This window comes from Podarcis cretensis (genome assembly GCF_951804945.1).
Source record: "Podarcis cretensis genome assembly, chromosome: 6".
In the NCBI taxonomy this organism is placed as follows: domain Eukaryota; kingdom Metazoa; phylum Chordata; class Lepidosauria; order Squamata; family Lacertidae; genus Podarcis; species Podarcis cretensis.
Genome location: NC_137175.1, coordinates 11,621,587 through 11,638,359, shown reverse-complemented (window position 1 = coordinate 11,638,359; position 16,773 = coordinate 11,621,587). Strand labels below are relative to the sequence as shown.

Genomic DNA, 16,773 nt, shown 5'->3' with positions numbered 1-16,773 from the left:
GTCCTTCCCACACAACAGTGACAGTCTGGAGTCAGCCTAAGAATCCACAGCTGCACACTTAGGATCGGATATCCTTTCATCCAAAACAATCCATCTGGGGTTACTACTACTTCCTGGGTTGGCATTTAGGGCCCCAAAAAAGGGTTAGAATCCTGTTCTTCCTTGAAGGGCGGTGGGAGATGAAGATTATCCACTTATTATGACTGTACCAGCCTAATGCATGCTTCATCCAACTCAAGTGTTATGGGATAGCTATTGTGCTTAAAGTGATCTTGAGGGTGTGCTCTCAGCGAAGGGTGAAACTGAAAATGCATTCCGCTCCGAGCACAGATAAAAGCAATCTTATCTTAGAGTGTATACTTCAGCAAGTTTTCATGTACAGATTTAATACTGATTCCTGCTACTTCTGGACATTTTTCCAATAACTTTTGACACTTCGGAACACATTCTCTGTGATTCTGTTACTTCACAGGAATAGACTTACCGTATTTTTCGCCCCATAGGACGCACCGGCCCATAGGACGCACCTAGTTTTTTTTTGGGGGGGGGGGGAAATAAAGAAGAAAAAAATTTATTTCCCCCCCAGGTGCGGGGCTGGGGTGGGGGAAGCCCGAGCTTCCCCTGACCCCAGCCCTCAGAACAGGCTGCTATTCGCAAGCCGTGGGAGAGCTGTGCGAAGTCGCGCAGCTCTCCCACGGCTAGCGGAGCGCTGCGCGAAGCCTGAAGCTTGGGGCGTGCTGAGCTCAGCACGCCCCGAGCTTCTGGGTGCCGGCAAGCTCTCCGCTAGCCGTGGGAGAGCCGCACGACTTCGCACGGCTCTCCCACAGCTAGCGGAGCACTGCGCGAAGCTTGGGGCATGCTGAGCTCAGCGCACCCCAAGCTTCTGGGTGCAGACAAGCTCTCTGCTAGCCGTGGGAGAGCTGGGTCTCCCATGGCTAGTGGATAGCTTCCTGAAGCCTGGAGAGCGAGAGGGGTCGGTGCGCACTGACCCCCCTCGCTCTCCAGGCTTCAGCAAAAGCCTGCATTCACCCCATAGGACGCGCACACATTTCCCCTTCATTTTTGGAGGGGGGAAAGTGCGTCCTATAGGGCGAAAAATACAGTACATTTTCTAGATAACTGCTTCTGGAGCAGGGACAGGGACCCTTCAGCCCTCCATATCTTGCAGGACTACAACTCCCACCTGACTGTTCGCCATGCTGGCAGGGGCTGATGGGACTTGGTTGTCCAATGACCTCTGGAGGGCCACAGGTTTCCTACCGCATTCTAGAGGTTAAAAGGAATGCTTAGGAATTCTCCACATTCCAAAATGCTCTCGAGACTCCTGTTCTTTTTGGTCTGTTGTGTTTGCCAGAAGCAACAATAACAAAACAAAACAAAAGCACAAAAACATAATTGTAGAATAATGCGCTTAATTTGCACAACATATTCCTGCTTGAGCTTATTTTGGCTACCTTGGTGCAGAAACTGGATTTTGCTTGAAATCAAGGGAAGCTTTAGTTAACTACCCATTGACATGAGGTGCCACAAGACACTTAATCTCAGGGTTGTGGGTTCGAAACCTATATTGAGCAAAAGATTCCTGCATCGCACGGGGTTGGACTAGATGACCTTTGTGGTCATTTCCAACTCTGTGATTCTACATTGAGCTGGTTACAAAAAAAATAATCAAACACTTCTCACTGAAGCAGCACTATTGGGTTACCCTCCACAATCAAATAATGTTGAGGTGGCTCCTGTTTCACGTTATCCATTCCTCGGGCCCGAAACAAAGGTACGTTCGATGATAAAGCAAACTCAACAAAACTTGAAAACGGAAGCCCCTGCTTGCTTTTTTATTATTTTTATTTTTATCAGATCAGAATTTTAAAGTGTCCTCTCCACCCTCACCCCTGCCAAGAGTTTGCGAGATAAAGATCTTCTATTGTTGAGCCAAAGGGCTCTTAAAGGTCATTGGCACAGGAGCTCCATCACTAAGACTGGGATGAGATCCCATTTTGGATAAATTCACAAGTTTTCTTCCTAACAAGATGATAGTATCAGGGCTGGAGCGTACAGGAGTGTTGGGTTACAGATGAAAGGCTATTGTGTTCTCAAAGGCAGATTCTGCGAGTTTCAGTGCAATACACAAGGCCCCAGAAGTCAAGTAGTTTGATGAAAGGGCTTCTCTCTATTAGCTTTGGAATACAGATAAAAGTACAGTTTTCCTGTGAAAGTCTAATGCAAGCTTCGAAGGCTTCTCCACGCACACACCCTTTTTGTGTGTGCTCACAGCTCTTTGGTACAGCATCTCCTTTGCATGCAAAAGGCCACGGGTTCAATCCCTGGCATCGCCAGATAAGGCTGGGAATGACTTCCCCCTGAAACTCTGGCGATGTGCTACCCCAGCGTAGACCATACTGAACTTGCTGTAAGGCAGCTTCCCAAGTTCCTAAATAGCTCAGTTGGTTGAAGTGAGGGGTACAGGGGCGGTTGCCCCAGGTGCAAAATTGTTAAGGGGTGCCAAATTTCAACACCCAAAGCTGCCTCAATACAGCTGCACGCTTCCATCGCTGGGCTCCATGTCGTGAATTCTTCGTGGCGCTTTAGCAGAAATGCTCAGAGTTCCAGGTTCTTCAGTGCAGTATATTTATTGTGAGCTATATATACAAATAGGGATGCAGGTGGAGCTGTGGGTTAAACCACAGAGCCTAGGACTAGCCGATCAGAAGGTCAGCGGTTCGAATCCCCGCGACGGTGTGAGCTCCTGTTGCTCGGTCCCAGCTCCTGCCAACCTAGCAGTTCGAAAGCACGTCAAAGTGCAAGTAGATAAATAGGCACCGCTCCAGCAGGAAAGTAAATGGCGTTTCCGTGCGCTGCTCTGGTTCGCCATGCTTAGTCATGCTGGCCACATGACCCGTAAGCTGTACGCCGGCTCCCTCAGCCAATAAAGTGAGATGAGTGCCGCAACCCCAGAGTCGGCCACGACTGGACCTAATAGTCAGTGGTCCCTTTACCTTTATATATACAAATATCTACAGGCTACAGGCTACACGAGCAGTTCACACAGTCAAACAGAGTACCTGGCTGCACCTTAAGGCAAATAGGAAGACCTCTAACTCTCTCTCTCTCTCGCTCTCTCTGACCACACTCCTCTACACCACCACTTTTACTGCTGGACGGGTTTCCATTTTAAACCAATGACAGCCAATCAACTGTCAACACATTACTGCCGAGTCATTTTGACGCAGCACTTCCATAGAAAGTATTGCAGGCTGATTGCATCAGCCAGTTGCATCAGCTAGCAAACTCAAGCCTGCAGACTTACTATCTCACACAGCATTTGGTGAATCCCGACACTCCATTGAAAATGGCTTCTCCATGCGAACCAGGAAGCAACCTCTCCAGACAACGGGACAACTCTTCGTGTCTTATCTCTGCGGCTGCAGTCTCCTGAAAGTCGTGGACACTATTAGGCAGTTGAATGTGCATCCGTACTGCCGTCTGTTTCGCTCCCTCCCAGATGGCACCCTAAGCCACTGGAAGGCAGAATGGGCAACAGTAGGTGGGTCTAGGGCCAATGGCAGGCAGAGGCAACTAATTCTAGCTACTCCTCCCTACCAACTTCCGTAAGAACAACAATGAGAGTAAGGAGGAGGAAGCCTGACAGGTAAAATGACCCTTTGGACTGTGAAATATACTCGGAGACCTGTAGTGATTTCATGCTCTTTATTGTAGCTTGTAAAACAGTGATTGAATTTCCCCCCAAAACCTCAGGCTTTTATATATATTATTTACACAATGAGTCCTGTCTGGCTGGCTGGTTCTGCTCTCCTCCTGGAGCCTGATTGGTCTTTTCCTGCAGGCCAATCAGTTGTTGCATTCTACGATCCTACTTGCCTATTGCTCTAGGATCCAAGCTTAGTACATAACAGACTTGGTTGTAAGTAAGAAGGCTGGCAAGGTGGGACTGGCTGAGGTTGGCATGGCAACGCCCCATTTGGATTACTGGACCAGCCTCCACTGTATTGTAGTGGGAGATACTGTTACCAGATGACCTGTGGACCTTCTCAGTCTGCTATTCAGTTGCTGACTATTGATGGCCAACTTCATTGCCCCTCACAGTCTCCCTCCTTGTGGTTCTTTATCTTTAAACCGGGCTTGGACTTGACAGACCTCCCATTAGAGAACTGTCCTTCAGACGACCATTGAGAGGTTTTTAAGTCACGGTGCCAATTCATGTATTTTATGATAATTACTGTCAATGTTCTTATTTCTTAAGTGTTTTTTAAATATTTCCTTGGTTGTTGTAAACCGTGGTATCATCATTTTTGTTGGAGGGCAGTATAGAAAACTCTTAATTAATTAATTAGCAAAATAAACAGGGGAGGCAGATTGGGAATGCACTTGCTGTTGCTGAACCTTCGAACTCTGATGGTTTGGAGCTTCCAAGCGTACAGACAACCAGGTGAACACGCATTGAAGAGACATTGGGCACTTTCCCCGATACACACACACACACACTCCATTAGTTCACTCGGTTGTCTGAAAAGGGCGCTTGAAAAAGTAAACACTGGGCTCACACGTTTTCTGTACCATCCCAGTTGGTCTTCCATTATGTGAAGATATGATGAACACACAAACATGCATGCTTCTAACAGCACTTTCTTTTTCTTTTTCAGTATTCCGGTGAGGTCCCAGAAAACAGAGTGGAAGTTGTGGTCGCTAATTTGACAGTCATGGATAGAGATCAGCCTCACTCGCCCAACTGGAATGCCGTTTACCGGATTATCAGTGGAGACCCTTCTGGTCACTTCACCATCAGGACAGATCCCGTTACCAATGAAGGGTTGGTAACAGTTGTGAGGGTATGTACATTGTGCTGCTCACCTCATTTGGGGCCCCATCCTTCTACTCATCCCCTTTGGAGTTCTGTCATGGGTAATCTATGGGGAGATTTCTGTCTGTAGAAGAGTTAGTCAAGATCTTCTAATGAAGGGGTCTGGACCATAAAGGACTTTTGCAACGGTGGAGACCGTGGGTGCAACACTCTACCTCCAATTTTTAGCTTGCCCTCAGGGCTTTCCTCAGAACCTGTCCCACCACAGCTCCTCTTCCTAAGCCATGTCTCTCACTGAATAGGCCCTTAAATTAGCATGACCAATTCACCCTCTTGATTTCAATGGGTCTACACGAACCAAGTCCAACTCTGGATCCAGCCAATTTTACTTGGTTGTTCTGCATCTCACCTCCACTTCAAAACGAGACATTACCAACACCAGTGGCAACTATGCGTACCTGATAATATCTCATTTAAGTTTTAGACCCCGAGCACAATGCCCATACCATTAACCTGCATGCGGAGGTGATTGTTGCCTTTTGTCTTTCCAGAAAGAAACCCACATTTGCTATTTGTTTGAAAACGCTGCTTAGAAAATCAGCAGCACGGGTCAACACCTTCTCTCCCCTTGTGTTATTATGCACAGAGAACATCAAGCGAATCAGTTAGCAGATAAGATTCCTGCAGCTGTTTTCCATAGAGTCTGTGGCATAGACCATCAAGACAAGAAAGGATGTGCGAATGAATAGGCTGCTCTGATCGGCAAGAACTTGCGCAGTGTGTCCAATACACTGTTCTCGAAAAGAATCTTCTTTTTTGCAAGCATGTTGCTGAGAACAGAGCTTTTTCAATCTTTTGAAAAGTGTGACCTTCCCATAGCAGCAATTTTTTTTAATGTACTATGCTGCGCTGCTAAAGTTGAAAGAGCAGCATTGTGAGAGAGTGATTCATGGGCAAAGAACATTTGCTGCTACCTAACAAACTGCCCTGCCTCCGAAAGCAATGCCATCCGTGAAATGCCACAAGGATGGAGGGAGAAGCTTGTGAGCTTGTTCTTGCATTGACCTTGGGGACATTCACGGTTGCTACCTGGTTAAGCAATTATTATTTTTAAAGTCATTTTAACTTGCTCCATCTGTGGTTCCTGCAACCTTCATACACACACACACACACACATACCTAAAACCTCATTCCTTTTCATCGCCCTTATCTTGGATTCAATCCATGACCTATAAGGCAGTCTTCTGTTGCTTGCATCTTTCTTCATCATCAATGGTAGCATTTTACCGATCCATTCAGAATTCTCCCATGGAATCCAACAGCCTTGCGGCCTGAGAATCACTCTCTGACAGGGAAGGGAACCGAGGGCCTGGAGTCTGAATCTGTCTGGCTCTTTGGATGCCCTAAGCCAGGCATCCCCAAACTCGGCCCTCCAGATGTTTTGGGACTACAATTCCCATCATCCCTGACCACTGGTCCTGTTAGCTAGGGATGATGGGAGTTGTAGTCCCAAAACTTCTGGAGGGCCAAATTTTGGGATGCCTGCCCTAGGTCATGCTCCCTGTCCAAGCAACACCCCTCTCGGGCTCTGCTCCATGTCGCCCTCTAGAGCTTTTGCCCCACTGAATTTGTGTCCTTGACCTGTGTTGATGTCTCTTGCTTGCCCAGATGGAGACATGTGTGGAAACCTCTGGTAGAGCATCTGCTTTTTTTGCCAAAGGTCCTTGTTGGATAGCTCATTAGGTTAGAGCACGGTGCTGATAACGGCAAGGTTGCAGATTCGATCCCCATATGGGACAAGGAGTTGGACTAGGTGATCCTCAGGGCCCTTTCCAGCTCTACAATTCTATGATCCCTGGACTCTCCAGACTGGGCTAGGAAATATTTGCTGCCTGAAACCCTGGAGAGATGCTGTTGCCAGTCAGTGTAAGCAATACTGTGCTGAATGGACCAATGGTCTGATTTGCTGTTAAGGCAGCTTCCCATCTTCCGTATGACTTTTGCATGGTTGGAATGCAAGCTACTTCCCAAAGTAAGAGTTACTATACATTGCTCCCCAACTTTTGCCTTTGGTCCCACCCACCTGGAAAGTTCTTTATGAGGGAATGTGGCCCTTCAGCTAAAAAGCGGGTGCCTTCTACTCTACTACATAAGGTTTTGGGTGAGATAATAAGAACTCTTGTTGAATATTTGATTGTAGCATGTTGCATTTTTCAACTTTCAACTTCCAAAAAGGAGGGGTGCTTAAAAAAAAGAAAAAGTTGTAACATGACTTGGGAATTCAAAAGATATTTCAGCTAAATTAATATAATTTAGTTTTGTTTGGTAAATAGGAATGTGTGTAAAATTGCATGGAAATTATTTAAAATGATTGCAGAAGCCATCTCAGTTTCTGAGTTGATCTGGAATGTCCTGGTTTTCCTTTTACCTGCCCTCCATGTCTCGGAGAACAATCAAAAGAAGTGTAGGTGTCATCCACACTGGTGGCTATCACTACATTTTGTAGGAGAGTGGATTTCACAGTTTAGATCTTTGCCATGTGAAGAAATACTTCCTTTAATCTGCTCCGAATTCCCCACCATTCGTCTTCCTTGAATAGCCTCAAGTTCTAATGTTGCAAGAGATGGAGGAAATCTCCCGCCCGCCCTCTTAGTCCACAATACATAATATTGCACAGCTCTATCATGTTGTCCCTCTCTTGCCTTTTTCTGAAGGAAAAAGCACCAAACGTCATAACTTTTTCCTCAGCGGGAATTTCTACAGCCCCTTGATCATTTTTGGCATCTTGAGTTCATCAAGCCTTGCCTTCATCCCCATTTAGAGGCCTTGTGCCAGAAACAAGAGCAATTTCTCCAAGAAATCATCCTTGAAATTAGGATGAAAGCCACTTTTTCTGTTATATATGATACATAACATATATATTTGCATATATAACAGTCAAAAAAATTCCATGCTTTGTTTACCCACCCTGTTCTTAACCTGAAGCACCACTTTAGCTAATGGGGCCTCCTGCTGCCACTGTGCAGCCAGAGCACGATTTCTGTTCTCATCCTGAAGCAAAGTTCTTGACCTGAAGCACTATTTCTGGGTTAGCAGAGTCTGTAACCTGAAGTGTATGTAACCTGAAGCGTATGTAACCCGAGGTACCACTGTAAATAAATTAAAAAGCCTTAAATAAATAGAAACATGTGTCTATAAGAAGAACAAAAGTGAATAGATGCAGAAAAGGCAAAATAAAAAAGCAGAGAGAAATCTAAATTGACAAATTTGCTGTGGTTTGATCAAGTGGGGTTGAGGACCCAGCATATCCCAAGCAGCTGGATGGTGCACTTTGAAAAACCACATCAATCAAAGAATTCTTCAGAGCCTTTTGGATCGCTCACTTAAACCTGTGTTGCTGCAGCTCTTTTAACTGGCTTTCCCTGTAAGTTTGTCTTCCACACGAACTTTGTGTGCCGAGAGGCAACGAATGATGTACAATTTCAATTTTGTTTTTTCATCTCAACGAAAGCTATTTCCTTGGTGGCGCAAGATACTTATCTCCCTCACAAGCCTTGTAAACAGGGGTGGGGGTGGGGACGAGGAGGAGAGGGGAGTCTGGCTTTTCCATTCCACATAGAGCCTACATAGAATCTCCAAGTGCTGCAAGAGGTACCCTGTGGCATCTGGCTCAATAAAATGTTAATATGAACCCTACGTGGATTACAGAAATGGTTTTGAAATGGAGGCATTCTCCTGACATAACAGCGAGAAGTTGTAGCCTGTTCCTGATAGTTAAAGATGCCTTTAGAACAAAAAGGTACTTTATTAGTATTATTATATATATTTATATATATTGTAATAATAAAATAATAACTCTCAGACATAGCCCGATTTATCTGCATTATGTGCTCTCAGTTCCACTAGTAAGAGGTCACAGCAATCCTCTCAAACTCCAAAGGCGCTAGGAAGGACCTGTCTAAGCTTTTAGAGACACAATGAAATAATATGCACTAAACAAGACATCTGGGATACAATGGGACAAAATGTATAGTCGACTCATCATAAACAGTCAGCACAAAGCTTTAATTTCTCAGAGGGTTTCCTCACATTTGGCAGGAGGGGTTGTTGGCCCGAAGCAGGGAAATTATGGACTTATTATTATTGTTATTATTTAATAATTATTATGAAAATTATGCTTGCCCTCCCTGAGAACAAACATGGGACATTGTCGTAGGCTGAGTCAGACCATTGGTCCATCCAACTCAATGATGTCTACACAGATTGGCAGTAGCTCTCCAGGTCTTCAGACAAGGGACATTCTCAGCCCCTACCTAGAGAAGCCAAGGACCTTTAGTGTGTGGTGCAGATGCTCCACCACTTTGTTGTGGTCCTTCTGGGTACCACAAGGATGTTGACAAGGTGGGATGTGTGCATAGGAGAGCAACCAAGATGATCGAGGCTCTGGTAACTAAGCCTTATAAGGGACCGTTGAAGAAGCCAGGTTTGTTTAGCCTGGAAAAGAGGAAGCTGAGAGGAGATATGATAGACAAATTCAAATATCTCAAGGGCTGTCACAGAGGGAAGAGGGAACAAGCTTGTGTTCTCCTGCTCTGGAGGGTAGGACTCAAACCAATGGCTTCAAGTTGCAAGAAAGGAGATTTTGACTACACATCAGGAAGAAATTTCTGACAGTAAGAACTGTTTGACAGTGGAACAGATTCCCTCAAAAGGTGGTGGACTCTCCTTCCTTGGAGGTTCTTAAGCAGAGGTTGAATGGCCATCTGTCTTCGATGCTTCAGTTGAGATTCCTGCATAGCAGGGGGTTGGACCGCTAGATGACGCTTTGGGTCCCTTCCAACTGTACTATTCTATGATTCAGGCTGCAGACTATGTTCATATTATTCGACATTCTCCATGTAGAAAACTCTCTGCTACTAATTACCAATTACTGGCATAGGTAAAAGCTAAAGGGACCCCTGACCGTTAGGTCCAGTTGTGGTTGACTCTGGGGTTGTGGCGCTCATCTCGCTTTATTGGCCGAGGGAGCCGGCGTACAGCTTCCGGGTTATGTGGCCAGCATGACTAAGCTGCTTCTGGCAAACCAGAGCAGCGCACAGAAACACCGTTTACCTTCCCGCCGGAGTGGTACCTTTTTATCTACTTGCACTTTGACGTACTTTCAAACTGCTAGGTTGGCAGGAGCAGGGACCGAGCAACGGGAGCTCATCCTGTCATGGGGATTTGAACCGCCGACCTTCTGATCGGCAAGCCCTAGGCTCTGTGGTTTAGACCACAGCACCACCCGTGTCCCATAGACATACTGGCATAGACTGGAGCAAAGTACCGTGAAGTTTTCAACAGGGGTCGCCAACGCAGTGCCCATTGGTGCTAGTGCGCTTGCCAGTGCTTCTGGTGGTCTTACTATACATTTCCTCAAAAGTCCATAGTGCTTGAGAGATGCTTTGCTCTTCCTGCTCGGTTCCTGTTTGCACCGGCTCTGCCTCTCGTACACTGAACATGTCCCCTTAGGCATACCCACATTTCATTGAGTGCCAAGACTGGACCCCTACCCTCCCAGATCTTTGAAACACAGGAGAGGTGCAAAGGGGTTCTCCCTGTGGGTGAGCAAAGTGATAGATTATGAACGTGCTGCAATTCCCAAAGTAGCTTAACATTCAATCCCTCTTCCCAGGGAGCTCTGGGAATTGTAGCTCTGGGAGGGGAATAAGGGGATCCTTTGGGGGAAGCCATGACAGTTTGAAGTGGCATAAGAGTGCTTTCGATGTATGTTATAGGAGAATTTCTCAGGCCGTTGTAGGCTATCAAACCCTATATTCCATTCAGTGTCTCCAACCCAACTGTTTCTGCAAATTCTACTTTGATAACTCCACTCAAGGTTAACCGAAGCAGGGGGGAGAGAAATTAAACCTTTCCTCCTGAGATGTTTTACTTGCAGTAAGCTATTCTTTCTTAAATGCCTCCTAGCCATGTAACTTTTGTTTTCAGTGCCTGACATAACAGCACCGTTCTGGCCCCTTGAGATGTGAACTAATAAATATTAGAGAAAGCTTACTTAATCTATGCCAGTCTGTTCAAACATGCCACCACCAAGTTTTTATTAAGCCATGTGTTCATAGTGAATATCCTGTGTTCTGCTCTGAGCTCCTGAGCCGTTGAAGAAGATAGTAGATAGATAGATTTGTATGCTTTCTGACTTCTGACAGTGCAAATGTACAGGTTGGGTTCTGACTATTAAGCCCTATGACATAAATGTATCAGGAATTAGGTGGCCAGCAAATTGGTGGATAACGCACAAAATATATTGGGGGACACACAGCAGGAACAAAGTGCTTTTCAAGGGTGGTGTGGAAACTTTGTCTCACAGGTTAAACTTTTAAGTAGAGAAGTGATATCTATCATATTAACACTTCCATCTTAAATATGTTGGGGTGAGCGACTTGTCTGGCACTTCCTCTGTGGATCTGGCACATTTAAATAGGCTAAAGTCCTTATGTGTGGATGATTCAGATCTTAGCCCTGGTCTTCTGTAACTCAGATTAACCCCCAGGTTGGGAGCCCAGATTTAAAAAGTAGGTTCTCCGAGAAATCTGAAATTATACTGGTAAAAGAGTTGCGCATTACTATGACCGCCATTTCAATCCTATTTAGATTTGCACAGAATTATGACAAAAGGGTTTCTTGATTTTCACCATTATCATAATCATCATGAGAGGGACAGTTTAGACATCGGCAGTGGTAGCTGTACTATTTAGACAGGTCTTCATAATACGATTTCCACCCCTTTTAACCAACCAGTATCCACTAGTATTTAACTGATTTTTTATGGATATATGTTTTATTGATTTTTGAGGGTGGGGAAACATAAGCCATCTTGGTATGAAAGCATGGATAATAAAATAAATAAATATTAATAGTATTCGTGGCAAATCAAGCTTTCTGCAAAGTGCAGGCAACCATGTGTTATTAGTTATCTGAGTGACCAAATGGTTTTTATATAAGTTTGAATTCAATTCTTTGTTTAATGCATGTTTTCTGTCATTCTTATGTTGCTTAGGTAAATTTTTCTTTGTGCAGTATATAAATTTGTTGCACAAATCCTAACAATAATGATTATTGATACTACTATTGTTGTGACGATGCAGTTCAATCAGCTATGCCAGATAAGGCTTCCAAGGGTTTATGCAGACAATCAATATCTGCAAAAATGCATACTATAGGCATTTTACTGAATGCGCACTATTTTGACAGTTTTATTTTGTTCGTATTTTGCTTTGTATTGCTTTGTTTGGCAGAGCACTTGAAGAGCCATCACTTGTTTTTGAAATAAATACGAATCACCCTTTAAGGGTGCCACTAGACATATTTTTATCCATCCTGCAACAGGCTAATATGGCAGGCCACAAGAAACAGCATCACTGGGCAGATGACAGAGCTTAGGATTCCAGCAGGACCCACATCAGATGCCTGCCTTACTCCCCCATTTTAGGGAGGGGAAAAGGTCATTGCTGCATAGCTAGGTCTGGGAGCCACCAGTTACTTTTCCCACAATGTCTCCAACATAGTCTCACTCCAATGGCATTGTGGGGAAATGAAAACAGCAGCTGACAGTCACCTGACACTCACTGCAGCACTGCTGTTGTCTTGTGGCACCACAACCACCACCTAGGATTGCTAAGGCAGAAGGGTGCCCAGCAGGGATTATTTGGTGACTACCCCCACAAACCTAGAGCTATATCTGCCTTTGGAAGCCTTTCCCAAGACACTTAAGTTGTGGGATGCAGGGAAAGCATCTATCCAGACCAGACAGCGTAGGTCATGTTATCTTGAAGTGCTGTCTTCCAGCATTCTGGAGGAGTGACAGTCCCACATCAGCTAAAGCAATTTGACCATGTGACAAATGCAGGTACTCAACCATGAGGGACACATGCCAAGTAAACAGTCAAGTTTGTTTGCCATTAAAAAGGCGTTCTTTCAAAATGACCGTGGCTATTGCCCTTGAAAGTTAAAATGTGTCTCTGAAATGCCTGTGAGATAATGAGATAGCTAGTGATTATCATATTTCCAGTCTGTAGTTCACGTGCACAGATTTTCTGTCTCTTTTGTGTATTTCTTTGCATTTCCTAGGAAGTTGACTATGAGATGAACAGAGCCTTTATGCTGACAGTGATGGTGTCCAACCAAGCTCCCCTGGCCAGCGGCATTCAAATGTCCTTCCAGTCTACTGCAGGAGTCACCATTTCTGTCACCGATGTCAATGAACCACCCTACTTCCCCACAAACCACAAGCTCATCAGGCTGGAGGAAGGAGTACCTACGGGGACGGCATTGATGACTTTTTCAGCTGTGGATCCTGACCGGTTCATGCAGCAAGCTGTAAGGTGAGAAGGAACCAACAATCTAAAGCAAGGGTGTGCATTGCATTTCCTTAGAAAATATCAGGGAAGAAGGGGCGCTGTCTGTTTGTCTATATGGATGCTGAAGATGATTTAGCACATGGTGTGCCCTCGAATCTGGGTTTGTGATTCAAGGACCCGCCACCCGCTTGGGGATAAGAAAGACACATTTTGTTGTTTAGTCGTTTAGTCATGTCCGACTCTTCATGACCCCATGGACCAGAGAACGCCAGGCACTCCTGTCCTCCACTGCCCCCCGCAGCTTGGTCAGACTCATGCTGGTAACCTCAAAAACACTATCCAACCATCTCATCCTCTGTCGCCCCCTTCTCCTTGTGCCCTCCATCTTTCCCAACATCAGGGTCTTCTCCAGGGAGTCTTCTCTTCTCATGAGGTGGCCAAAGTACTGGAGCCTCAGCTTCACAATCTGTCCTTCCAGTGAGCACTCAGGGCTGATTTCCTTCAGAATGGAGAGGTTTGATCTTCTTGCTGTCCATGGGACTCTCAAGAGTCTCCTCCAGCACCATAATTCAAAAGCATCAATTCTTCGGCGATCAGCCTTCTTTATGGTCCAGCTCTCACTTCCATACATCACTACTGGGAAAACCATAGCTTTAACTATACGGACCTTTGTTGGCAAGGTGATGTCTCTACTTCTCAAGATGCTGTCTAGGCCTGTCATTGCCCTTCTCCCAAGAAGCAGGCGTCTTTTAATTTCGTGGCTGCTGTCACCATCTGCAGTGATCATGGAGCCCAAGAAAGTAAAATCTCTCACTGCCTCCATTTCTTCCCCTTCTATTTGCCAGGAGGTGATGGGACCAGTAGCCATGATCTTCGTTTTTTTTGATGTTGAGCTTCAAACCATATTTTGCACTCTCCTCTTTCACCCTCAATAAAAGGTTCTTTAATTCCTCCTCACTTTCTGCCATCAAGGTTGTGTCATCTGCATATCTGAGGTTGTTGATATTTCTTCCGGCAATCTTAATTCCGGCTAGGGATTCATCCAGCCCAGCCTTTCGCATGATGAATTCTGCATATAAGTTAAATAAGCAGGGAGACAAAATGCAGCCTTGTCGTACTCCTTTCCCAATTTTGAGCCAGTCAGTTGTTCCATATCCAGTTCTAACTGTAGCTTCTTGTCCCACATAGAGATTTCTCAGGAGACAGATGAGGTGATCAGGCACTCCCATTTCTTTAAGAACTTGCCATAGTTTGCCATGGTCGACACAGTCAAAGGCTTTTGCATAGTCAATGAAGCAGAAGTAAATGTCTTTCTGGAACTCTCTAGCTTTCTCCATAATCCAGCGCATGTTTGCAATTTGGTCTCTGGTTCCTCTGCCTCTTCTAAATCCAGCTTGCACTTCTGGGAGTTCTCGGTCCACATACTGCTTGAGCCTTCCTTGTAGAATTTTAAGCATAACCTTGCTAGCGTGAGAAATAAATAAAGAAAGAAAGAAAGAAAGAAAGAAAGAAAGAAAGAAAGAAAGAAAGAAAGAAATTAAGAAAGACACATGGACACAGTATATTAGGTTAAAGGGCTAAAAAAAGGCCACAACTATTGATTACAGCATGTAAGAGGTATTGGCTTAGGCATTGGATAAAACAACAGAGTGTGACTCCACCCCCTCAGGGAGGGGTGAGTCTATCCCACCAGTGGGAGAAGCCTGTTGATGCAAATACAACTGAAAGCTCTCCCTGATGTCACCAGGGGTCGTGCCATGGCCCTAGCCACCAGCAAGGGCGTCGGACAGGATCCACGACTGCCGGATTCCTTTACCGGAATACCCATAAAGTGGAGGGGTAGACGATGGCCACACCCTGCCCTCCAATACACAAACATATTCCAATGCCTAACTGCCAATACCTAAAAGTTGTGATGATTTGGGGACTTCCGGTCGGCGCCAGCGCTTAATGGCGGTCCGAGCCTCGAGCTCCGAGGCAGGACTGCTCCGTTAGTTCGGGTCTCACCCGCTACGGCAAGCGGGGGACCCCTAAAATCACAGGCGCGGAGCCTGTGAACAAAGGAGATTCGGTGGGCACCCTTTGCGCCCCCCGGTACTGTGAGGGAGCCTTTTTAAAGGCTTCTGAGCGGCATCGGGGTAAGCGCGGTGCTGAGAGTCGTCACCCAGCTAGCGGAGTGAAGCCGCGTCGCCATGAGCGGAGAGCGCCGATTCCTTCCTGCAATTGGAATTTGACCACAACACCCGTGAGTAAGATTGGAAAAGTAACGGGACTTTTAAAAAATAAAATTGGCTGAAAACGGGAAAGGCAAAAATTAAGGAAGTCTGCCTCCCCGGAACTGCAGAAGGAATAAAGCAACGAAAATCAAGCTGCACTTAAAGGGAACCTTTTTAATTTTTTTAAGCTGTCAAACTGACATCGGACTTAAAACCTCCCCCCAGACTGGCAGGAGAAGGGGGGAAGGGATTGGAACGTTGTTAATCTGCTGGAAAATTAATGGAAAATTAAGACCTTCCATTGCCAAATCCCCTGGGGTCGGGCTGCCCAAACAAGACACCTGGGACGTGGACTGTCAAACTTTGAGAAGTGGGGACTTGTTTGCAAAAAAGTTATCGGACCTTAGATGTACTTTGCTGCATTTTGGCCACATAGAAAAATAGAGACTTTACAATTTGGACATTGGAAACTTTTGGCTACTGTTATACTCCCTTGCTTCTTTGTTGTTTTTCCATCTTTGCCATCTGGATACAATTGAATGCTCCCTCTAGAGGGCTCTATCTGAAACTGTTGCACTTGAAAAAGTAACAGTGGGATTTTCCACTTGGGAATCAACTCTGTGAAAACGACCTTGAGGATATGAGTGCCCCTACAGAAGAGATAGTAACAAGGCAGAAAGCAAAACAATCTCACAAGAAAAGGGCCTCTATATCAGGAACTGCAGCTGTGCAGGAAAAAACACCAGCTTCTATGGATCCTATGACTCAGGCTCTACTTAAAATAAATCAATCCCTGGAAGCATTGACAAAACTTTCGACAGAGAACTCTAAAAAATTAACAGAGTTGACAACAAGGTTGGATGTGAATACGGCTAGTGTCGCATCGAACACAGATTCTATAAATAGATTAATTCAGGAAAATTCAGAAACACGAAAGATTGCAGAAAGTGCAAAAATAACAGCTGAAGAGACAAGGGAAAAATTTGGGCCTATTATTAAAAAAGTGAATGAGCATGATGCAGCCCTCTCCTTACTGGAACTTCAACGTAAAGAGAAGAATTTAAAATTTAGATTGGTGCCTGAAGTGGAAGGGGACAACCTTGTGAAATTTCTCACAGAGAACATCATAACTTTTTGGCGGGAGGAATGGGAGGAAGATGAGGAACTGGAGATAATTTCAGCCTTTCGACTGGGTAGAAGGCAGGACAAAAAACCAAGGGATTGCCTAATTACATTGAGATCAAAAGAAGAAAGAGATAGAATACTGAATTTGCATTACCAAAAGGCACTGGTGATCCAAAATTGTCAGATACAGATTTTTAAGGACATTCCTAAATACATTTTAGAGGTGAGAACATATTACAAGAGTTTAGTAGACCTG

General features: G+C 45.1%; 1 protein-coding gene across 8 annotated transcripts in view; it reads left to right on the top strand.

Moving 5' to 3' along the window:
• Positions 1 to 16,773, top strand: part of CDH4 (cadherin 4) — an 839,962-nt gene that overhangs the window by 782,630 nt on the left and 40,559 nt on the right. For all 8 annotated transcript variants that reach the window (XM_079979074.1, XM_079979073.1, XM_079979079.1 and 5 more), the window contains 2 exons: positions 4,662 to 4,847; positions 12,947 to 13,200. In XM_079979074.1, coding sequence (XP_079835200.1) covers positions 4,662 to 4,847; positions 12,947 to 13,200 — 440 coding nt within the window. The remainder of the gene's footprint in view (positions 1 to 4,661; positions 4,848 to 12,946; positions 13,201 to 16,773) is intronic.